This window comes from Malania oleifera, chromosome 9 (assembly GCF_029873635.1).
Source record: "Malania oleifera isolate guangnan ecotype guangnan chromosome 9, ASM2987363v1, whole genome shotgun sequence".
Lineage (NCBI taxonomy): Eukaryota > Viridiplantae > Streptophyta > Magnoliopsida > Santalales > Ximeniaceae > Malania > Malania oleifera.
This window is the reverse complement of record NC_080425.1, coordinates 37,008,906-37,034,741: the sequence shown is the minus strand read 5'-3', so window position 1 is coordinate 37,034,741 and position 25,836 is coordinate 37,008,906. Positions and strand designations below refer to the sequence as shown.

The 25,836-nt window shown below is 36.8% G+C and overlaps 1 protein-coding gene across 2 annotated transcripts in view; it reads right to left on the bottom strand.

Moving 5' to 3' along the window:
- Positions 1 to 15,325: 15,325 nt before the first annotated feature.
- Positions 15,326 to 25,836, bottom strand: part of LOC131164254 (BRASSINOSTEROID INSENSITIVE 1-associated receptor kinase 1-like) — an 83,087-nt gene continuing 72,576 nt past the window's right edge. For both annotated transcript variants that reach the window (XM_058121303.1, XM_058121304.1), the window contains one exon: positions 15,326 to 15,952. In XM_058121303.1, the coding sequence (XP_057977286.1) occupies positions 15,629 to 15,952 (324 nt within the window). In that variant the 3' untranslated portion in view covers positions 15,326 to 15,628. The remainder of the gene's footprint in view (positions 15,953 to 25,836) is intronic.

Below are 25,836 nucleotides of genomic sequence, written 5' to 3'. Positions count from 1 at the left end.
TATCTAACCTTGTCCTAAGTGATATTAGAACATCTATTTAATTAGTATTGGTTAGCTAGGTCACTAGCTATCCTTAGGGTCCAAATAACCAGTGGCCAAAGTCTACAAACTAAAGTTCCAACTTCGGGAGTACATTTATTTAAGGGCAAGGTACCAACACCCCCTATGCACCTATTATAAGAATGGTACCTACTAAACCTCATATGATCATCAATCCACTATTATTGTCCTTCATTTTATTAGGACTACCATGTCGTTAGATATTGCTCCACCTTACATTCCTACGGTATTCTAGCTTAAAATGTAAGGCTTCCCTCACCTCAAGAAAAACGATAGGAAGTGCTATTGCGCCTTCTTGTGGCATCAATCATCATATTCATTAATTAAATGTTTCCAAGTTTTCAAACATTTCAATCATTCTCTTATTCACACAAGGGATCAACCATCAACGTCACAAAATGGCAACATATATCAATGAAAGCTTGCATGAACTCAAACCAATCATGGATTTCTCCAAATAAGCTTTCAAAGAGTGTCATTCTCCTACATTTTAGCATGAATTAATCATCCAAACATTTGCAAATAGATAAATGAGCACAAAATGAGATATTGGGGGGCTGTCAAGGCTCGATTTTCATAGATTACTTGATTTTATCACTCAAATTAGGATGCAAAGGGACTCAAAACAAATTTAAACCCCCAAATGTAGTATAAAAACCTCCTTAAAATGTTTTTATATATTTTAGGAAATTTTGAAATTTTTATGATTTTTCATTACTTTATAAAGGGTAAAAACAAAAGAAAAACTGATATCAATACCTGAGAGTCTTGAAAATTAATCTAAAAATCTCTAAAGATATCAAAAGGGCTTCCTAAATTTTCCAAATAGAAATTAAACAAAAACCTTAAATAAACTATTTTAAAAAAATTAGAAACAACTCAAATAAATAAAAAAATTAAAATAAATAGTAAATTAATAAAAAATTTTTAAAATAAAATAGAATTTTTTAGGATGCTTTTCTATTTTTTCATGATTTTCGAAGATCAAAAATATTTTTTTATTGATTTTTAATTATTAAATAAATAAATAAAAATAAAAAATCAGTGAACCAGTCGGCCCGGACCAGTTAACCAGTCTAGAATAGTGTGTGTAGAAGGGGTAACAGGACACTGCCGAAACATTGTTTTAGCATCATCTCTGGCAAGAACCATGAAACTTCACACGACCATATCTTCTTTATTTGAACCCCAAATTGAGTGCCATTTTTTTTTGTTCCACTTTTTTTGATCCGAAATCCATGAAATACGACCTATATCAAGCTTGGCTGGTTGTCGCCAATGACCATGGTGACGACTAGATTTGGGCAATTTGGGGATTTTTGACCTGTTTCTCCACCCATTCAAACCCTAGGAACCTTATTTAACATATTTTACATCCTTTGGATGTCCCATGCGCGCAAAAGTTATGTTTTTTCAATCTTCCTCTCCTCTCCCTTCTCTAACAAACCCTCTCTACGATATTTTTCTCTGTTTTTTTTTTTTTTTTCTATTTCAAATTTTTTTCTTGCTTTTAAACACAAATTTGATCGAAAAATCTAAGCTTTACCTTGATTTTCATGTTAGACATAAACAAGATTATGTTAAATCATAAATACCCTTAAAGCATACTTTGATGAACTAATCATGTGCACTTAAACCCTAAAATTAATAACTTTTCACAACAATGGTGAGAAAAATTGCAACTTTATCCTATACATAAAAATCTCACCTTGATCACCAAATAACATGATTATGAAGTCTAATTATTCATGCATGCTTAAAATAATGAAATCATGAAAAGAAGAGTCGGAGAAAGAGAGATTTACCTTGATCGTCTTGAGATTTTGGTTTCTTTAAACTTAGGATGATCTTTTCCTTCTCTTAACTTGAATCTTCAATCTCCAAGGCTTAAGCTTTCTTTCTTCTTTCCTCCTCATTCTCTTATTTTCCCGTCCTTCCTTCCCTTGTTCTTATCTCTAGCTTGCTCTCCCTTCTTCTCTCCTTGGGAGTGAATGTACCCTCCTTCCTTGTTTGACAAGGTTGCATATGATGGCTGGTTTCGATTGACATGGTTGGATGGTTAACTCGGTTATGTTAAGTGCTTCATTAACATATAATGTAATAACCCCAAAAATGATTATACAAAATTAGTGGGGTGATTTAAAAAATTTTAATTTAAAAATTAAAAATTAAAAATTTAATTTAATTTAATTTAAAAAAAAGAAAAAGAAAAAAAAATTAATTACATTTTAATTTTAATTTAATTTTATTAATTAAAAAAATAATAATTATTAATTAAATATATTATTATTATTATTATTATTATTATTATTATTATTATTATTACCTCCTCAAGTAGAAGTTTCAGGAGGTTTCAAAAGGAAAAAAAAAAAAAAAGATATAGAGGAGTGTTCTGCATAGAGAGCCCCCCCCTTCCCCAGTTCTCGTCTCTCACTCGTCATTCTCTCTCCCTCTCTCCTTGTTTTCTCGACGGATACTCGCCTGATTGGAAATCGAAAGATACTGCTGGACTCCGTTTTCTGTCGCCGTCATTTCTACCGGAGTGGATTGATGGTAGGAGCGGCGTAGGCATATCTCCTAGGGTAAGTTAAATTTCCCCCTTTACCTCAATTTCTTGTGAATTTTAAGCTCAATGGTGATCGGACACCACCACGAGAATCTAGGGATAATTCTCTACAAGTCTAGCAGAGCGGATTTCTCGTGGGGTCGTCGTAGGCATAACCCCAAATTTGGGATAAGGGGGTTATTAAAGGGTTTATTATTATTTAATCAATGTTGATTTAGAAATGTTAGAATATTGAGCATTTGAGGTTGAAGTATAATTTTTGAAATTCAAGGCTTGGGTAAGCGCCGCGGGTGTAATTTCGAAACCCTGCAGACATAGTTTAGAAAATTAAGTGAGGGTGTTAAATATTAGTTTAAATGTTAATTTGGGGTATATGAGTATTATTTTGGGGAAACGAGTTAATTAATCTGGGAAAAATGCAAATTGTAGGATTTAAGTTTCGAGCACCAATGGCGTAGAATATGAGTTTTAACGAGACTCTCAGTAAGCCTGGTAAAGGGAATAAATTATAATAATATTTTTTTTAAAGCTACTATTTGTATTAATATGTGAAAATAAGCATATGGTATTTTGTCTGGAAATTATTATGATATAAATATCTGATAAATTGTATGCAATTGAGTAATATTAAATTGTGATATTTTGGAGTGTGAAATTAATATATTATAAATATTAGATGAAAACTGTGTGGCATATGACGTATATTGAAAAATGTGAAATTAATGATGAGTAATTTCTGAGAAAATATTGAAATGAGAATTATTGATGTGATTAGAGGAAAATAATGAAATATGGTATTGACATGTAAGTATAAATGATTTGCATGAAAAATGAGATTTTACGAATTACTGATATGGGTATTTTGAGAAATATTGAAATACGTGAAATAGGATATATACTATTATGAGATGATGAAATGTGCACAGAAAATTATGAGAACATTTATATTGAGATGAATTGAGATATACTGATATGAGATTAATGATGTATATTGATATGGAAATATTGAAGCGTGAAAATGAGAACGTGAATTCTGAAACGTATATACTGAAATATGATTGATAAAATGCCAATACCGCATAATGATTATGGGTATGTGGTAGTGAACCCTGATGGATGGTTGTGGAAATCCTAATGATGGGTTGTGATATTAAGCATGATACCGTTGCTAGTGGTGTAATGCAACCACACGGACTCTTGGAGCATGTGGTGTGACAGTCGACTGAGCTGTTTAGTAGAGTTGTTGTGCCCTTGAGTCCAGATTAGGGCTATAGGCCAGCCAGTCATCCTACAGACGCGAGATATGTGATATGATATTTTGATCTAACCGAGTCAGCCCACCACGGTTAGATCCAACCTTCGGACCGCACAACCTTGACCATGGGGGGAAGCATGACATGGAAAGAAAAATCCTCAGGGTAGCCATGAATTACAGATGCTATGTTGGTACTAGATACCAAGGATACTCATGGACTAGATAGTGAAATGGAAATAGAAAGTGAAAGAATGATAAAATGGGCTAAAGTTAAAAGTGAAATAAATAATGGAAATTGAGAAATAGAGAATGAAAAAAATTGAGAAATGGAACCGTGTGAGTTAATAATATAAATAATTGAGGCGAAGTGAAACTCTCCGCCTGAGGGCGTACTGAGTAAGGTTAGTGCCCTGATAGGTATCAGATGTGATCATACTTGACTGCATAACATGTTAGGGCAGAGGGAAGCTACCTGTATGGGCGGGTAATCTTCCCTATTCTCAAGAACTTTGTAGGTAAATATGTGTTGGAAATCATTGAATTTGAGAAATGGTTTTAAAGCTTATAAAAGCTTGTGTCGTATATCTATATGATTATGAGAATATGTTTTTCGGTGTATTTTTCTCAGATGAAATGTTGATTTGAAAAGTAAAGTATGTTATAACCGAAGTCATATGGCCACACACTGTAAATAATTTATTCCTTCTTACTGAGATGTGTCTCACCCAAAATTATCTAAAATTTTCAGGGAACAGGGATAGGCCAGGTGATAGAGCTTCGAGACCATAGGGAGTTAAGACCTTGACACACAGAGTGAGTTCTTGGACTAGGGAGGTGTAATTCCCCTAGGGTTGAGTTGTTTTTGGGTATATAATGGTAATGTGTATATATATGTATGTTGATACTCTGGGTATTGTATTCTGATTGTTAAGTATATACTATCTTCCTCTGTTAGGTTATATAAATAAAATGACTTTTTACCCAGTACCCAATGTGGGTCGGGTAGTATGAATGGTAGTAGGGTTGTTGACATGGCGGATTTTTGAATGTTGTTGATGACGATTGAATATTTATTTATTATTTTTTATAAAGAAAAAAAATTGTATGAAAATCGGGGCGTCAAAGTTTGGTATTAGAGTCAGGTTGCTAGGTTCTGCAGACTTTAGTAAATAGCAGAATACAATACCAGAGTTTAGGAGTGGATTTTGAGGGAAATAGAAGATGGGTAGATTGAAATGTGAGTTAGTGATTGTTAGAGGATGAGGTGAGAATTTAGGGTTCTATCTTGCGGCCTAGAGACAGGAGTACCGAGGTTGTTTCTGTGTTTTTCCTGGGGTGAGGATTTCAGGAAAACCATGGATACTATCGTTGGGTCTTGTTTTTGAGTGGTAGAGCTGAATCCTAAATGGGGATTAAGGATGAGAAGATAAATGGTCATAGAAGAGTAATTTATGAATTATAGCAGTGTATTGGTTGTGTGATAGTAATTGTATGATGAGATTAGTTGCTTCCTTTGCAGGATGGATCCGGGAAACAGTAACACGAGTGCGGAAGGTGATGGAGTAGGACCTTCCAGTATGGGCGATGGAGACCCTAACGTAGTGTTGTGTAGTGTCACTTAACAGGTGATAGCTGAGATTCCAAGAGCTTGGGGTAGCGGAGCTACACGATCGAGCAGTTCGCGCATATGTGACCCCCGTCTTTTGCTGAAGGAGCAGACCCACTAGTAGTAGAGAACGAGGTTTAGGATATAGAGAACATAATGGCAGTTCTCTCATGTATAGACGAGTAGAGGGTGTTATTTGCTACATTTAAATTGACTGGGGAAGCAAAGCGCCGGTGGAGGTCGGTGAGGTCATTGGACGAGTAAAGGTTGGACCTTATAGCAATGATGTGGAGTCGCTTTAGGGAGATTTTCTTCGAGCGGTACTTTCTCGCTATGGTCAGAAGTGCAAAGGCATCAGAGTTTCTATATCTGACATAGGGTCCTTTGACGGTGCAGCAGTATGCAATGAGATTCATTGAGCTGTCCCGATTCGCCCCGTATCTGGTGCTAGATGAGGAGAGGAAGGCAAGGAAGTTTGAGGAGGGCATAAGGCAAAACCTATATGAGCAAGTGGTAGGTTTTCGAGCTCATGCCTTCTTAGAGAGAGTGGATAGGACTGCTGTGATTGAGAATGGCCTACAGAGAGGTGCAGCAGCACAGAACCAGAGGAAGAGGCTCGTGCTTTCTGATTTTTAGGCAGGGTCCAGTTGAGGGCCATGGAGGAGATATGATAACGGAGGGGGACGATGACAGGGAGGAGGAGATTGAGCAGTACATGGTAGAAAAATGCCCCCTCCTTGTCCTAGATGTTTGAGAAGGCACCCAGGAGAGAGCCGAGTGAGGGAGGTTGTCTATTATTAGTGCCACCAACTTGGGCATATCGTGAGTAACTGTTAGGCACCGCCAGCGGTAGTAGCTACTCCTCAACCACATAGAGGAGGCTATTAGGCACCTTGATGTGGACAACAAAGGAACACTGCTCCGGTACGAGTTTATGCACTGACGCCGGGAGATGTTGAGGCGGCAGGGGATGTGGTTACAGGTACTGTTTCAATACTATCATTTAAAGCTACTGTCTTGTTTGATTCAGGGGAAACTCATTCTTTTATCACCTGGGAATATGTTAAGTTATGTGGGTTTGAACCTCAGCAGTTGGATATTAGTCTGTCTGTTGCTATGCCAACTGAGGCTGTAGGGATATGCAGAAAGGTACTCAAGGACTGTCCAATGGGTATTCAAGGGAGGTCTTTGTTAGCTAATCTGATGGTTTTAGACATGCATGGGTTTGAGGTAATCTTGGGAATGGACTGGTTAGCTGGCCACTATGCTAGCATTGCTTGCCATTAGAGAGAGGTAGTGTTCAGACCTCTAGAGGGACAGGAGTACAGATTCATGGGATCACGTGTGCACACCCCACATCAGTTACTATATGCTATTTAGGCACGTAGATTGCTATTAGAAGGATGTCAGGGATATTTAGCCTATGTGGAGGTAGTATCAGAAGGGGAGCTGAGGGTGGAGGATATTCTAGTGGTGAGGGATTTTCCTGAGGTATTCCTCAAGGATTTACCGGGACTACCTCCTGATCGTGAGGGTATAGTTCGTTATTGATCTAGTTCCGAGGACAACGCTGATTTCTAAGGCGCTGTATAGAATGACACTGGCAGAGCTACAAGAATTGAAAAAACAGTTGTAAGAACTGTTAGATAAGGGGTTTATTCAGCCCAATGTGTCATCCTGGGGAGCACCGGTTTTATTTGTGAGGAAAAAGGATGGGTCGATGAGGTTGTCCATCAACTACTGGAAATAAATAAAGTAACTATCAAGAATAAATACCTACTCCCGCGTATTGATGATTTGTTTGATCAGTTACAGGGGACATAGATATTTTTGAAAATAAACTTACGCTTTAGGTACCATCAAGTGAAAGTCAGGGTGGAATATGTTCCAAAGATGGCATTTAGAACACGGTATGGACACTTTAAATTTCTAGTTATGTCGTTTGGGTTGACGAATGCTCCTATAGTGTTTATGGATTTGATGAACAGGGTCTTTCACCAGTATTTGGATCAGTTTGTGGTAGTATTTATTGATGATATACTGGTGTATTCGAAGAGCCCAGTGGAGCATAAGGAACATTTGAGAATAGTGTTTTAGGTGCTGAGAGAAAAGAAGTTGTATGCGAAGCTCAAGAAGTGCGAGTTCTGGCTGGAACAGGTTACCTTCCTTGGACACGTTATATCTAGGGGTGGTATTTCTATTAATCCAAGTAAGATTGAGGTGGTAGTAGACTGGGTACAACCAAAGAATGTGCACGAGATCAGGAGTTTCCTAGGATTGGCTGGGTACTATTGCAGGTTTGTTGAAGGCTTCTCTAAACTGTCAGGCCCACTGACCAGATTGACCAGGAAGGAAGTGAAGTTTGAGTGATCTGATGAATGTGAACAGAACTTTTAGGAATTGAAACAGTGACTCATCACTGTGCCCGTGTTGACAATTTCTTTAGGAGAAGAGGGATTCGTAATTTACAGTGATGCGTCTCATTAAGGGCTCAGATACATGTTGATGCAGCGAGGAAGAGTGATAGCCTATGCCTCACAACAGTTGAAAGAATATGTGAAGAACTACCCTACCCATGATCTAGAATTAGCGGCGGTTGTTTACGTGCTGAATATTTGGAAGCACTATCTATATGGGGATAGGTGCGAGATATTTACTGACCATAAGAGCTTAAAATATTTCTTCACACAGAAGGAATTAAATATAAGGCAAAGAAGATGGCTGGAGCTAATAAAGGATTACGACTGCACAATCAGCTACCACCCGAGAAAGGCTAATGTGGTCACTGATGCTTTGAGCCGAAATCAGTGGATTCATCTATATCTGCAGTGGAGATTCAGCATCCAATCCAGATGGATCTAGAAAGGCTCGATGTGGAGCTGGTAGAGGGCGATCACCGAGCATTTATTGCTGACTTGGTTTTGCAGCCAACTCTACAGGAGATAATTAAAGTAGTTCATTGGAATAATGCATAACTAGTAGAGCTTATGGAGAAGGTACAGGATGGTCAGGAAACAGAGTTCAGCATCTCAGATGATGAAGCCTTGAGGTTTCGTACCAGTTTATGCGTTCCTGCTGACCTTGAGATCAAGAAGGTTATTATGGAGGAAACACATCGGTCCCAATATACTGTACATCCAGGTAGCACTAAAATGTACAGGGATCTTCGAGAGTCCTTCTGGTGGAGCAACATGAAGAGGAAGATAGCCCAATATGTGGATCAGCGTTTGACATGCCAGCAAGTGAAGGCTGAGCACCAAAGACTGGCATAATCATTGCAGCCACTCTACATTCCTGAGTGGAAGTGGGAGCATATAACGATGGATTTTGTCATAGGATTACCATTGGCGTTGCATGGACAGGATGCTATCTAGGTAGTGGTGGATCAACTGACAAAGACTACCCACTTTTTGCATGTCAGAGTTAGCTACTCCATGGACAGATTGACTGAGTTATACATCTAAGAGATAGTTAGGCTCCATGGCATCCCAGTGTCCATAGTTTCAGACAGAGACCCACGATTCACATTCCGTTTTTTAAAGAGTCTGCAAGGGGCCATGGGTTCTCAGTTGTCATTCAGCACAACTTTTCATCCTCAAACAGATGGGCAAACGGAGAGGACAATACAAATTCTGGAGGATATGCTGCGAGCATACGTGCTGGACTTTGGAGGTCATTGGATGCAGTATTTAACACTGATCGAGTTTGTGTATAACAACAACTACCAGGCTAGCATTGGAATGGCACCGTATGAGGCGTTGTATGGCAGGAGGTGTCGATCCCCATTATACTGGGATGAGATTGGAGAGAGACAGATATTGGGGTCAAAGCTGATACAGCAAACTCAGGATATAGTCAGACTCATCAGAGATAGGATCCGAACAACACAGAACCGGCAGAGGAGTTATGTAGATACTCGCCGGCGAGAACTAGAGTTTGACACAGGAGATCATGTGTTCCTAAAGGTGGCACGAATGAAATGAGTTATGAGGTTTGGGAGGAAAGGTAAGCTGAGCCTTAGGTATATTGGGTCATTCAAGATTCTTGAAAGAGTGGGTCTAATTGCCTATCGATTGACATTAACACCGATCCTATCTAGGATCCATGACGTATTCCACGTTTCTATGCTGAGGAAATACGTCCCAAACCCCTCCCATGTGATCAGTTATGAAGCACTGGAGTTGGGTGACACTTTAGCTTATGAAGAAGTGCCAGTGCAGATTCTTGACTGGAAGGAATAGGAGCTACGCACAAAGAAGATTCCACTAGTAAAAGTTTTATGGCGCAATCATGTCATTGAGGAGGTTTCCTGGGAATTAGACGATCAGATGGGTCAAAGATATCCACACTTATTCAGTGGAATTTAAAGTTAAGTCAGTCAGAGTAAAGGGTATAATACTGTGTATTTTTATTTATATAGTGTAACGTAGGATAGATAGAGTTCTTAGTTTTGGAATATGAATGGCTTTGGGAGAATTTTGAATAGTTGTAATCTCCCAGAACCCTCTTTGTAACCACGGTGTTTCTCCGCCATAAGTGAGAGTAATTAATAAAATTAGAAGTATTCTCTCTAAGGATGGAAAGTAGATGAATAGTAAATTTCGAGGACGAAATTTTTATAAGAAGGGGAGAATGTAATAACCCCAAAAATGACTATACAAGATTAGTGGGGTGATTTCAAAAAAATAATAATTAATTAAAAATTAAATTAAATTAAATTTTTAAAAAAGAAAAATAAAAAAAATTAATTAATTATTTTTATTTTTTATTAATTAAATAAATAATTATTATTAATTAAATATATTATTATTATTATTAAATATCTTATATCTGCTTCAGGAGGTTTCAAAAGGAAAAAAAAAGATCTAGAGGAGTATTCTGCACAGAGAGCCCCCCTTTCCCCAGTTCTCGTCTCTCACTCCTCGTTCTCTCTCCCTCTCTTCTTGTTTTCTCGACGGATACTTGCCTGATCGGAAATCGAAAGATACTGTTGGACTCTATTTTCCGTTGTTGTCATTTCTATAGAAGCGGATTGGTAGTAGGAGCGACGTGGGCGTATCTTCTAGGGTAAGCTAAATTTCCCTTTTTACCTCAATTTCTTGTGAATTTTAAGCCCAATCGACGATCGGACACCACTATAAAAATTTAGGGATAATTCTCTACAAGTCTAGTGGAGCGGATTTCTCGTGGGATCGTCATAGGCATAACCCCAAATTTGGGATAAGGAGGTTATTAAGAGGCTTATTATTATTTAATTGGTGTTGATTTAGAAATGTTAGAATATTGAGCATCTGGGGTTGAAATAAGATTTTTGAAATTTAGAGCCTGGGTGAGCGCCGCGAACGTAATTTCGAGACCCCACAGGCATAGTTCAAAAAATTAAGTGAAGGTGTTCAATATTAGTTTAAATGTTAATTTGGGATATATGGAGCTTAGGAAAGGTTATATGAGTATTATTTTGGGGAAATGAGTTATTAATCTGGGGAAAATGCAAATTGCAAGATTTGAGTTTCAGGCGCCAAGGGCGTAGAATCTGAGTTTTAACGAGACTCTCAGTCAGTCTGGTAAGGGGAATAAATTATAACTGTATTTTTTTAAAGCTACTATTTGAATTAATATGTGAAAATGAGCATATGATATTTTGTCTGGAAATTATTATGATATAAATATCAGATAAATTGTGTGGCATTTGAGTAATATTAAATTGTGAAATTTTGGAGTGTGAATTTAATATATTATGAATATTAGATGAAAACTGTATAGCATATGGCATATATTGAAAAATGTGAAATATAACGATGAGTAATTTCTGAGAAAATATTGAAATGAGAATTATTGATGTGATTAGTGGAAAATAATGAAATATGGTATTTATATGTGAGTAGAAATGATTTGCATGAAAAATGAGATTTTGTGAATTACTGATATGGATATTTGAAATGCTGAAATATGTGAAATACGATATATACTATTATAAGATAATAAAATGTGCACAGAAAATGATGAGAGCATTTATATTGAGATGAATTGAGATATACTGATATGAGATCAATGATGTATATTGATATGGAAATATTGAAACGTGAAAATGAGAACGTGAATTCTGAAACGTATATACTGAAATATGATTGATGAAATGTTAATACTGCATAATGATTGCGGGTATGTGGTAGTGAACCCCGATGGATGGTTGTGGAAACCCTAATGATGGGTTGTGATATTGAGTACGGTACCGTTGCTAGTGGAGTAGTGCAATCGCATGAACTCTTAGAGCATGTGGCGTGACAGTCGACTGACCTGTTTAGTAGAGTTGTTGTGCCCTCTGAGTCCAGATCAGAGCTATAGGCCGGCTAGTCGTACTACAGACGCGAGATATGTGATATGATATTTTGATCTAACCGGGCCGGCCAACCCCAGTTAGATCCAACCTTCGAGCCGCACAACCTTGATCATGGGGGGAAGCATGGCGTGGAAAGAAAGATCCTTAGAGTAGCCATGAGTTACAGACGCGATGTTGGTACTAGATACAAGGATACTCATGATCTGGATAGTGAAATGGAAACGGAAAGTGAAAAATGATAAAATGGGCTAAAGTGAGAAATGAAATAAATAATTGAAATTGAGAAATAGAGAATGATAAAATTTAGAAATAGAACCATGTGAGTTAATAATATAAATAATTGAGGCGAAGTGAAACTCTCCGCTTGAAAGTTTAATGAGTAAAGTGAGTGCCTTGATAAGTATCAAATGTGGTCATACCTGACTGCATAACGTGTTAGAGCAGAGGGAAGCTGCCTGTATGGGTGGGTAATCTTATCTATTCTCAGGTTCTTCGCGGGTAAATATGTGTTGGAAATCATTGAATTTGAGAAATGTTTCTAAAGTTTATAAAAGCTTGTGTTGTATATCTATATGATTATGAGAATATGTTTTTCGTTGTATTTTTCTCAAATGAAATGTTGATTTGAAAAGTAAAGTGTGTTATAACCAAACTCATATGGCCACACATTGTAAATAATTTATTCCTTCTTACTGAGATGTGTGTCACCCAAAATTATCTAAATTTTTTAGGAAACAGGAATAGGCTAGGTGATAGAGCTCCGAGACCATAGGGAGTTGGAACCCTGACACACAGGGTGAGTTCTTGGACTAGGGAGGTGTAATTCCCCTAAGGTTGAGTTGTTTTTGGGTATGTGATGGTAATGTGTATATATATGTATGTTGATACTCTGGGTATTTTATTCTGGTTGTTAAGTATATACTATCTTTCACTGTTAGGTTATATAAATAAAATGACTTTTTACCCGATACCTAATGCGGGTCGGGTCGTATGAATGATAGTAGGGTTATTGTCGTGGCGGATTTGTGAATGATGTTGATGACGAGTGAATATTTATTTATTATTGTTTATAAGGAAAAAAAAAATTGTATGAAAATCGGGGCGTCACATATAATGTTGTTGGGGCCAAGGATAAGTCATAACTAAGGGAAAACCATTCTTGACACAAAGTGTTGACCTGTGGGTAGTATGCAGTAGGGATGAGCAAACGGTTGGTTCGGTTAAATTCGGGTAATTAACCGAATTAACCGAAAAATTCGGTTAAACAATACCATTAACCGAACCAACCGAATTGACGAAGGACACCGAACCGACCCCGACCGAATTGCCCATTTGAGTAATTCGGTTAACCGATTTTAACCGAAATCATTTAAAATTAATTGTTAGAAACAGAATACAATTATAATTTTTTTTTAAAACCAAATCCAGCTTAATTAAATACTTTGTTTATTAATTTTATTAATGAAAATAATATTCTACAATAGAACAAAGAATCCAAAACAAGAAAAACAACGACAAAAAATAATAATAATAATAATAATGCCGAGTATAAGCAAGCTTAATTAATCTCCTTAATGCACTTGCATAAGCAAAATTTATATTCATAAATTATATTTAAAATCTAATTAATTACTAATTCGGTTAATTCGTTAACCAAAATTTTTTCTACCCTTAACCGAACCGAAACTGATTAACCGAAATTTTGTAGAATTATAATTGAACCAACCGAACTGGGATTTTTACTCGAACCGAACAGACCAATTTTGGCCGATTAATTCGGTTTTCACTAAACTATGCTCACCCCTAGTATGCAGTGTCAATGTCAAATTGATGCAGTATTGACATGTAGACTAGGCAAGGCAATTACATGACAATTTCTCCTTGCAAGGCTGATAGACAAGCTTGGCCAAAGGATAATATCATAGGTTGTCATCTAAGCATGTTTTTAGTCACTCATTTATAAGCATAACTTGTTTAGCCTTGGTTTCAAATGCTAGTTATGTCCAACACAACCTAGGTAGTTGGGGTTGTCAACTATAGACCCTAGTAGTCAAGGGTATCAACTGCATGTTAATTTAACATGTGGATGGCATGGGACACAAGGGGGAATTCATGCACAATGTTCCTACCACATGTTAGAATGTGCATTCCTTATCTTTGAAAAAGAGAAAGGGTTAAGAGGTGTTGCTCTTATAAATATTGTTGCCTTGTAAATATCATTATAACTGTTATACACTTGCAAGATTTAACCAAAGAATTTGTGTGCGTGACATTTGCATAAACTAGTGAGCCACTTGGTGCCATCACAATGTCAAGTTGTGTGTTGTAACTTCGACCTAGTAACAGCCTATGACATTGCAAGCTTGTGTTATATAGCATGACTGTATGTGTGTATAAAAAAAATAAAGAAAAAAGACATTATTTGCAAAGAAAAGGCCCAATCATAAACAAGAGTCATGTTTGTGCATGTGAGAGTAAAAATTATATTATCACAAATATATATAGAAAAAGAATTACTTTGTAAGAGAATTTTCTTTTAGAGGAGAAAAATTTTCACCTTCAAACATACGGTAGTCACACTTGATTTAAGATTATAAATAAAAATAAAATTTGGAATGAAAGAATGTTTTAAAGGAATTAGCTAAGATGTACCAAACTTACAATTTCAGTAAAATCATTAAGAAAAAATAACCAACTTGTACTAGACATAATTTCTAGTAATCTTAGATACATTTCTTCTTCTCCTTATTATTATTATTATTATTGTTGTTATTGTTTTTTTTTTTATGACCAAGAACTTGAGGCAGCTCTTACCTTTTTCCAAACCCGGAGTCACCTAACCGCACCTGCCACAAACAACTGCTAATAATCAAGAGATAACCCCGTAAGAAATCAAAGACCCTTCAAACACTCGACTAATTCACCGTATAAGCGCTCTCTTTTTCCACTTTCTTTTTCCTCCTCCTTTTGGGTAAGCTTACTCTTCTCCACTTAATACAGTATCATTGCGGAAGTCCCTCTCGAAACTACTTGGGCTTTACCACTCTTATGAGGGAATTACTATTTATAAAGAATTGTTCACCTTTTCTTAAATGCAAAAAGCATTAAAGAACCTCAGAGTGAAGCCAGAAGTGATGGATGATTGTTCGATCCAAAGTATAAACTGGAAATTCTTTAAATATTACATATTGAATCTCAAAGTCTGTAACAAATATGTGAATATTGTAAGTTTGTTTCAAAATCTATCAATAAAGATTATATATATTTAAATTCAATTGCAATTATATATTTAGATTTTCATTCTTTGCAATTTTACTTATTGCAATTTTATGCATGCTTCGCAATATTCATGTTCTTGCAATTTTTTATAAGGACTATTTTGTGAGGGCCAACTTGCTAAATGAAATCGTTGGAAACATTCCAAATTTTTAGAATAGCTCAGGGATTTCATTGCAATACCCTACTAAAAGATCATAAAAAAAGCCATTGTGCCGGAGATAAACAAAGAAACATATTTATTTTTATAAGTTTGAATGCATAAAAAATAACCCTTCCATGTTCAATTTTTCATTTATCGCTCTAATTAGCTAATCGCAAGACTATAAATTACAGAATCATCTGACTATAAAATATATATAAATAATGATTTATATGAGAAAAGGAAAACATAAAAGAATAACAACAACATTAAGATACAGATGGAAAATCATTTGCACCAAATCATATGCACAAAAGGCGTGGAAAATCTGGCTTCCCCAAATTACAGTGAAGGCATTTCCAAAGTATTTTAGGCTGAAAGGATCACCTAGGACCAGACAATTCATCAGGGCGGAGGTTGCTTGTGGAATCGACAATCCAATCAGTATTAGGGTGGTGATGAGGATGGATATGATAGAATTCCTGACGGAACATTTCCTCCTTCTGCCACTCTTCCCACCTCTCCGCCAAGCCATCACCTTCCAGCATTCTTACCACCTCTGACATCTTGGGCCTTTCCATCGGGGAGCCTAATGTGCAAAGTAGAGCAACCTGGATCAGCTGCTCAACCTCTTCCTCAACATAATTACCCTGCATATCAGAATCAACAAGCGTTTCCAACTTCTTCGCTTTTAGAAGTCCCTTCACCTGAAATTTCCAAACATCTACATTAATTAAATATCCAAGGATATTGAAATAATTTAGGAATCGCCCCCCAAAGAGAGAGAGAGAGAGAGAGAGAGCAATGCCCCATGCCCTTAGTGCTTCTCAAGTCTCAACCACAATGCTCCCGCACTAGGCAACTCTTATCTATGGTAAAATTCTAATAGGAGGTGATCAAACAGGAGCGTCCAAATATAAAAACCAGCATGCAGGCTAGAAAGTTTAGAACAAGTCAAAAAAAATATTCATCCTCACTTTTCATTTTTTATCTGCCCAACACATTAAAACTGAATGTGTCATTGCAATGTCAATACATTACCAAAGTCACCAAAATAAACAGCATGGTAATTTAACTAAAGAAAAGTCACAATAGTTCATAAGGCTCCCTAAAAATTTTAACCATTGTTAAAGAAAAATAATGCACCAATCTTGAAATCTCTGTAAAGCAAAATAAACTGTTACAATTCCCAAAATAGTTCAAGATGCTCTACTAATACTTGTTCACTGCCAACAGCATGAAAGAAAAGAAATTTTGAGACATGCTTTATTGAAAACTGGATTAAGCATTTACCAAATTCCACGTGGGATACCATTCTACGTCCAAAGAGGGAGGGAGAGAAACAGAAAACACAAGGAAGATTTTTATTAAAAAGATTTTTAAGGGGGATTGAATTCAGCAGGTGAAATGTAGGATCACTGGGTAGGCATTCATTTCCTTAAACTGAACTAGTTCTCAATAATTATAACGAATGTAACTATATACTTTCTAAAGGAAAATGGCACAAATGTCTATCATTAGCATTTAAGTCCCTCAGGGTTTTAACATGCATTAAATTCTTAACAAAGTTTAATAGCATTAGCCTTCATTCCCCAATGCCATTCCAAGACTATTGATAAACTAGTCTTAATACACTCACATCAATGACTGGATTTTTTTTTTAAATAATAATAATAATAATAATATCAACAACAACAACAACACCGCCTTTTTACACTGAAATTCAATGCACTAACTATTGTGTACAAGAAATAAATTGTTTTTCAACTTTTGAATTAAGACTTAAAGACAACATCCACATACAATACATGCTGCATTTGGGATCGCAGATTTGAAGCCTTGGACTTGGATTTGTGTGGAACTAAAAAAACAATTCAACACAATTTTGTGTAAAATTTTGTCCAAATCCACACAAATGCAAATCCAAACCTCTACACCATGCTCCCAAACATACAATTAACTTAAATGACAAGCATGCACACATAATAGGGCACCTCGGTGCACAAAACTCCCACGTATGTGGGGTCCGAGGAATGGGTGGACCACAATGGGTCTATAGTACGCAGCCTTACCTTGCATTTTTACAAGAGGCTGTTTCCACGCTTCGAACCCGTGACCTCTAGGTCACATGATGACAGCCTTACCATTGTGCCTAAACTCCCCTTAAGCATGCACATATATAAATGTATAAAAAGAAAAAAAGAATTCGTGCGAGTTAAACCCGCAGTCTAAGACATCAAGTATATAATGGCTTATGGCATTTTCCTTGGTGAAAGAAAATTAGATACTGTTAAAATATGCTTAATATGTGAGTTTGAGTGCATTGAAATGACCAAGGATACTAAGTAGTACAAGGGTACTAAAGTGCATTTTTCCAAAAGTTAAATTTAAGTCTCAATATGCTCAAGGTCAATGTAAATTTAACCTAAGTTTAAGTAAAATGCATTGGCTTGATGGGAAGACTAGAAACTGAGAGTAAATGAAGTTTAGCTAAGCTGCTGCTAATTTGGCTCCAAAATTGACTGCTACGTTTAATGCTCTTGTATGGTGGGATTTTGCAGTGGCCTTTGACTTATATTTAGGAGTTCCTTTAGGCGGGTATCCTTGACCTCAAGTGTTTTGGGATCCTGTGATTACAATGATCTGTAAACATCTGGATGGGTGGAAGAAAATGTTTTTCTCCTTGGGAGTTCGCATTACTTCAATCCAGGCACATGCTCTTTGATTCCCCTTTATGTTTTACTCTTGTTTAAGATGCTGATGAGGGTGCTAATTGCCTAGAGAGGAATATGCAAAATTTCTTTTAGTCAAGGTTGGTAAGAGCAAGGACTTAAATTTCAGTTGAAATTTCAAGCTTTAGAGGGTATTGAATTGGAACTCGTCAAAATTGTCCTTGAAAAATTTTGACCAAAATTTTGATGTTTCGGTAAATTTCGAACGAAATTAGTATTTCAGTAAATTTCAACAAAAATTTAGCAAACATCGACAGAAATTTTGAAAATTTCAATAAATTTGGGATTGTAACTCAAATTTTGATGGAAAAAAAATTTGGAAAAGAAAAATGAATTTTGAAGCCCTAAACAAAGCATACCTCATCACTTCACCCTTGTTTTAAACCCCTAAACAAAGCATACCCCTTTATTATTATTATTTTTATTATTATTATTATGCAATTAAAATACCCTCACCCGTGTTTTAGTATTTTGTCCCTCCCAATTCCAATTAGCCCTTACCCTACTCCACTATTCAACTATGGCCTCATTATTATTATTATAATAAATGTACTTTACTACCTTGCTTGCTTCGTGGTATGCAATTTATATACCCTTCACACTAAAAATTTGTCATGTATGCATTTTTAAATTTATATTGATTCCAAATCATGCATAATCATATATTTTAATGTTTCCCAAAGTTTCACCGTGAATTTCCATCATTTACTACAAATTTCTGCCACATCTTTAAATCAAAATCAAAATCAAAATCAAAATTTCTGTAAATTGAGACCATCAAAATCGAATTTAAGTCCTTGGGTGGAAGTTTGTTGCAAGGTCTAAGGAGGGGACGGGGGGTGGAAGGGGGAGGAGGAGGAAGGGATTGGTCTTCGTAAGTTGGTGTCTAAGAAGACTACTGGGTGGGTAAATGAAAAAGATTCTTTATGCATAGGGTTAGTAAAAATAAATTTGGTCTACATGAGAATGGTGGGATGCTAATATTATGGCTAGAGTTGCAAATGGAAACCCATGGAAATTCATTTCGCATGTATCTTCTTTCTTTTTTACTTGTACCAACTATACAAAGGGAGATGGCTGTAGGGCTTAGTGAAGGATCTCAAGTTAGGAGAATTATGTTTGTGGTTGCCTTTCCTTCAATCTTTTGTACTACTTTGAATCTTGATGCACTTATTCTCCTTGTCACATTTTCATGGGGTTGTCTTAGGATTGTAGAAATTTTAAAGATAGGGAGATCGAGGAGCCTTCCTCTCTCCCTGGTTTGATTGATTCTTTCAAGAATTCTCATGCTAGGAATATTAGAGTTTAGTATTTGGACAATTTTGGTGTTTTCCCTTGTAAATCATTTCGCTCTCATCTAACCAATCAGCCCATTCTTTTGCAATTTCTAATCATCCGTGCAGAGCTAAAATTCTTCCCAAGGTAAAGGCTTTTGTGAGAATTGTCATTCTTAATAAAGTTAATGCAATAATCTGTTGCACCTTTGAAGTTAATACATGTGTTGTGTAATTCTAGTAGATGGGATATGCTCATTTATTTTTCCATTGCTTTGTGGCTTGGTGCTTATGTAGTAAACTTTTTGTTTGTAGTGTTGGATTTGTCCTCAAATAGTTGGGGAGTTCCTTGTTAATTGATTTTGTTGCGTTGGGAGCTAAAAGAAGGCAAAGGTTTTGTGGCACTGTGCAGTGTTTGGAGTTAAATGGGTAATGGAGGAATGCTCAGATTTTTCATGACAGTGCATCTAAGATCTGATTTGAACAGGATTTTTTTTTTTTTTTTGCCGCTTATTGAGGTTGCGTACTATAGTCCCATTGTGATCCGCCCCTTCGCTGGACCCCACATACGCGGTAGCTTTGTGCACCGGGCTGCCCTTTTTTTTTGGTGAGGGTTCACTACCAGGTGTTTTGGTAGGATGGCCTTTTCTGATGACCAACATGATTGGTTAGTGCTCTTAGCTTAATCTCTTGTTTTTTTTTTTTAATTGAAATGGCTAGCTTTTGTTTTCAATTTCCTTTTTGTTATGCCAGGATATCTCATCCTCTTTGTACGTTCTTCTTTCAAAATGAATTTCTTCTTCTATCAAAACAAAATTGAAGTCAAATCATGTCATGATTCTGTTTGGGCCAGCAAGTGAATCAATTAGCATAAAAGCAAAAGGCAAAGAAAAATTTAAGAATTATGGATATTGTAAGTGCAGACAAGAAGAGCAAGGTGAACAGTTGGGGACACTCACAAAAATGTTTGTAGCAATGTCCCCTACCAGTATTGCAGGAAAATTCATCTGCAACAAGTACTCGTGTACCTAGCACAGTTGTGGAGGCTTGAGTGCTGGGAATCAACCTTACAAAAAGAGGATAGGCTGCCTACATCTACATTCTCCAGACCGTTATAATAAGCAGAAGCCTCGTGCATTTTCTTATCTCCAACTCGTGAACTTAGCCGATACAAAGTTGTATGATATGATATCAACAAATTTTCCTATTAGCCTTTTATTCATGTATGTTGATAAGATCCTTCCATTTAGCAACAACTTAAGAGGGTATAGCATAGCCTTAAGGGTACTGTAGAATTTGTTATTCTGGCTCCAATTTTATCTGAAAATGATGAGATCCATAAATTGTTAAAATGGGCCAAAAGTGTAAATTCAGAAATGTTTCATGAACTGACAAGGTATTTGAATGACTGAGAAAAGTTTTAAAAAAAAAAATTTCCTACCAAATTACCACCAGAGATTAATCGCTACACTATCCATCACATTATCATGATGAGATGAACAGCTGTTTACTATTAAGAAAGTAATGGGTATGTTGCAGGCATAGTGATGCAAGGGCAGCATCAATGGTCTGCAGCCATGGGAAAAACAAGAAGATATCGAAGAGAGGAAGGGGAAGAGAGGAGAGAGGAGATACAATGGGGAAATTCACGTTAACTTTAATTCAAATTCAACAATAATTGCTCATTTTTCACACACTATTTATAAGAAAGCCTCTAAACACACAGCATTACACACATACCCCTAAAACTACATTATATTACAAACATAACCCTAGAATAGACAAATACCATAAACAAGCCCCCAACATACATAATCAAAATACAAGAAAAATACAAACACATACTTAAACAACTAACTAATTAAGCACATTTGGGTTCCAGACCCAATAAACTATTGACTATATTCTTCGACATAGGCCTCCAAATTGGGTTGAAATGATCCGCCCAAACACCTATTTCGCATCCTACTTCAATTCGCTCTTTCCGAAAAGAACTCTACTTCATCAAGTTGGTACCGAGGACCCCAACACCATGAATAGAATCATCTCATTTCATAAGAAAGGAACCAATGACGCACTTTAACTTGGTAAGTAGGAGAATTCGTGACGCATCAACTCATACTTCTTGCTGTCAATGGAGAGGGGAATAAGAATTCTCATATCCATCATGATTCACCTTCCTGTCAAATGCCATGGTCAATCCAAAAGGATATGACATTTTAAGAGGAAGGATATCACATTGCACTATTTCGACAGTGGAACCAATGTTGAAGGTAAGTAAGCAACAATCAGGGACCTTCCAGTTGGTATTATTAACCCAAACAATTTCTTATGGCTTGGGATGAGGCTCAACTTCCAAATTTTAACTTCTTCATAGATTCTCTAAAAACTACTCTTTGCAACTACTAGAATCAATAACCAAAATACAAAGCTGCTTTTGGCACATCACCTAAGTTAGAAAGATGTTGGTACTCCTCCAATCTTCTTTTTCATCAAGCTTGCAGGAAGAGAGCATGTATCAAAGCAATAAACAGATTTTCACATTGCCATCATCATCTATGTCACTTGGGATTTTTGTTTCAGCTTCAACTACTTGAATGTCATTATCATCATCATCATTTTCTGCAACAAACATGACTTGGTTAGAACATTGTGCAACTCGATGCCCAAAACCTTGACATCTAAAGCATTTAAATGATTGGCTTTTAGAGTTGTTCCAAAATGCTCAGGAGTCTTCCAAGGGGAATTAGTCTAAATTCCTTTACCCAATCACTCAACTATCTTCTCTCGCACAACTTTACTAATATTCTTCTCAAATCAAAGGTCTGACGTAGCTTTAGGAGGACTACGTTGCATATCCTCCTTAGTCAGAGTGGCAGCCCATATTGCATCCCTAATTGTAGTGAGATGTCAAGTAGCAAGTTTGGAGGCAATATCTGGCTTCAACCCTTTTCTATAGCATTGTATCGACCACATCCTCTTCCCATTCTATATTGGCACGTGTAGCCAAATGATAGAATCTACTAGTGTACTCCCATCATTGTCCCCATCATTGTCTTTTCTTCTTGTTTCAAATCAAAGAGTTGGAGATGAACCCGCTGCTGCTAATTGGAAGGTACAAATTGCTCACACATGGCTTGCTTCGTCTCATCCCACGTAATCTCACCAAATCTCCTCTTCTAAAGATCTCCCACCATTCAATCCACCAATTCGAGCAGTTCCCTTCAATTTTGATTCGGCAAAGTACAACTTTACAGCCTCATTCAGGTCATACCATCGGAAATAGTACTCCAAAGAATACATCCAATTATCAAATTCATCAAGAGAACCATCACTATTAAAATTTGAGACTTCTAGTTTAATTCCCTTACTCAAATAATTATTTTGGCCTTAACATAACTTAAAAGTATGAGGGACAGCAGCTATTTCACCATCTTGTTCGGAAGAAAATTCCATCAGCCTTTTACCTAAGGCTGCAACTTCAGTTGTTAGCCTATTCAAAGCATTGGCAATAGTCTCCAAGGGATTTTCCATGTTCAGTACCCTACCGGATAACAATTCCACCTCTGCAAACAATTCAACATTGGTCACCAAGATGCAATTATATGATACAAATCACATACTTCACTCTCAATATTTAAGAACAATCTTCAAGTCACATTTAATCTTGAGTATCATGCAGAAATGAAACAAATTTACTCAGAGAACTCTCAGATGCGGCAATAAAACTTGATTTCCAATGCTGGCATAGGCAATTTCTTGCTTCTTGTAGCAAATTATCGCACTTACTTGCACAATTTCAAGTCTGGAACCAAAAATATCATCCTGCAAAACAAAATCTCAGGAGAAAATACCAATTCCTCGTGGCTAGAACCAATTTCTCGCAAATATGGCAGCAAGAGGGGAGTCTAGCAGAATCCCACTCGCGGTTGCCCGGATGGAAGTGGTGGTGTGTCAAAAAAACTCCGGCAAGGGCAAATTTTGAAGGGGTCAGCGGCTGGAGAATTTCAGGTGGCGCATGGGGCTTCATTGCTGCTCAGATGATGATAAAATTTCAGGGGCAAGGATAAGGGGTTCTGTTTTTGATGATGGTGGTGGTGGTGCAAATTTATTCCATGAAATTAGGGTTTTGAAAACTGGGCAAGCAACTGGAATTTTATCAAAATTATTCAGAACTGCAAAACTGCCGTTCATTTTTTTTTTTTTTGAAGGGCTTTTTGTGGGTGGTAATGACATGAGAGATTAACAGGGAGGGAGAGTGATAAATGGGGGGAATGAAAGATGAAGGAACAAACACTGCATCTGGGAGCATGAATTTCAGACCTTGGATTTGGATTTGGTGGATTTGGACAAATTTCAATATAACTTTATACTACATCTTATCCAAATCCAATACAAATCCAAATCCAAGGCCTCTCCAAACATAGGGAAAGAGATTTTCAGATTGCAGAATATCAGAGAGAAGAAGGAAGGGAAGAAAAGAAGGAAGAGGAGAAAAAAAGATGCTGCAGAGCAGCACTGAGAAGAGAAGAAGAGGAGGAGAAACAGAACCGACAAAGCAGAATTATTGAGAGGTTGCTGGACAGAACAGAGCAGACAGAAGAAGAAAAGAAAGCAAAGAAAATAAGGAGGAAGGAGATTGGAAGGAAAATGGGGGACTGAAAATGGAAGAATGAAGATCGTGGTTGGGCTCTGATACCAAATGATGCAGGGGCAGCATCAATGTTCTGCAGCCATGGGAAAATAGGATGAAATTGAAGAGAGGAAGGGGAAGAGAGGAGAGGGGAGATACAAGGGGCAAACTCAAGTTCAATTCAATTCAAATTCAACATCAACTGCTTACAACATGGCTTTCACACACTATTTATAAGAAAACCCGTAAACACATGAAATTACACACATACCCCTAAAACTACATTACGTTGCAAACATACCCCTAGAATACATAAATACAACAAAAAAAAACCCCAATAGACATAATCCTAATAGAAACAAACTACACACAAACTTAAACAACTAATTAAGAACATTTGGTGTCAGACCCAATAAATCATTGACCCTATTCTTCAACATAGGCCTCCAAATTGGGTCAAAATGGTCCATCCAAATACCTACTTCTCGTCCTACGTCACATAGTTACTATAAAATGCTAATGCCATGCAAGCAGCAAATTGGTACAAACATTCCAAAACATGATACAAATCATTTCAAAATGCTGAATTAGCAATCAAAAGTTTTAATCCAATATTTTCTGTATAATATTTTGTCAGAAGAGAACAGGTTATTTCAGGAATTAGGTGTTGGGGAAGATCCTTATTTTCTTGATGCAGTTCATAAAGTTTTAACACCCTTAAGCCACATTCCTCTGGCCTAGATCAAATTGAAAATGAGGTATATTTTCAAAATAAAAATTAAATAAAATAAGTATTAATGCATGTTTAATTATTCAATAACAATTTTTTTAGATTATTCTATTTAGAGATGGTAAAAGAAGCTTTGGAGAAGCAGAACCATGGCACCAGGTAAGTATTTATATATAAATGTACAATACAAAGTTACAAACTTCAAGTAGAATCTACAAAGTACTAACTTATGTCCTTAAAATATCTTGCATAGCTGATTGGTGAATGATGTATGGATCAAGTGCTCCAATCCTAAGGAAGCTAGCATTACACATTTTGTCACAAACTGCATCTTCATTAGCTTGTGAACGAAATTGGAGCACATTTGCACTCATTTTACACAAAGTAAAGAAATGAACTAGCCTACACCAGACTTCAATAGCTTGTTTTTTGTCATTACAACATGAAGCTTCAAATAAGACATATGGAGGTCAAAATGGACAAAGTGGCTGAACAAGATCCCTCGGACCTTCTTGACATATCATTTGAATTGGGTGATGAAGATGAGTATCCACTTTTCTAGTGCATTAGACCATCCCATCTTGATGAACGAGACGGAAGTCCCCACCCACAAATGGCCAAGCATGCACGAGATGACTTTGGTATTGATGTTAATCAGGTGATGGTAGAAGAAGTAATATCTAGTAGTCATGATTCACTAATGAATCTTGGGTCTAGATATGGAACTTCATCCACTATGCCCTCTGGTGGTGATGATGATAATGACAACGACGATGCTGGTGGTGGCAGATCTAAACTCGGCGGTAGTAGTGGGCAAGGTGGTGATGATAGGGACTATGGAGGAAATGAGAGATGGCAAGATTATAGACCAGAAGTGGAATATACACATCCTCCCCAACTAGAAGATGAGGGTCCACAAAGAGAAATGCGCTCAGTTGATAGGTAGTACAGTCGTAGAAAAGAAAAAGGGAAGATGCATCAAATAGAAGAGGAGACCTCTTCCCTTAGTTTGGAATCAATGAGTATAGGAATAGAGCATGACTCTAATAGTTATAGTGGTTATCAATCTGCACATAACACTTCCTCACAATCTGCATATGGCCATCCATTTCCGTATGCATATGAGCAGACACGACAATATGGAAATTGGCAACCATATGCCTATGGGTATGAACAAACGCGCCAAGAATATGGGTATGACCAGTATGCAAATGCAAAACAA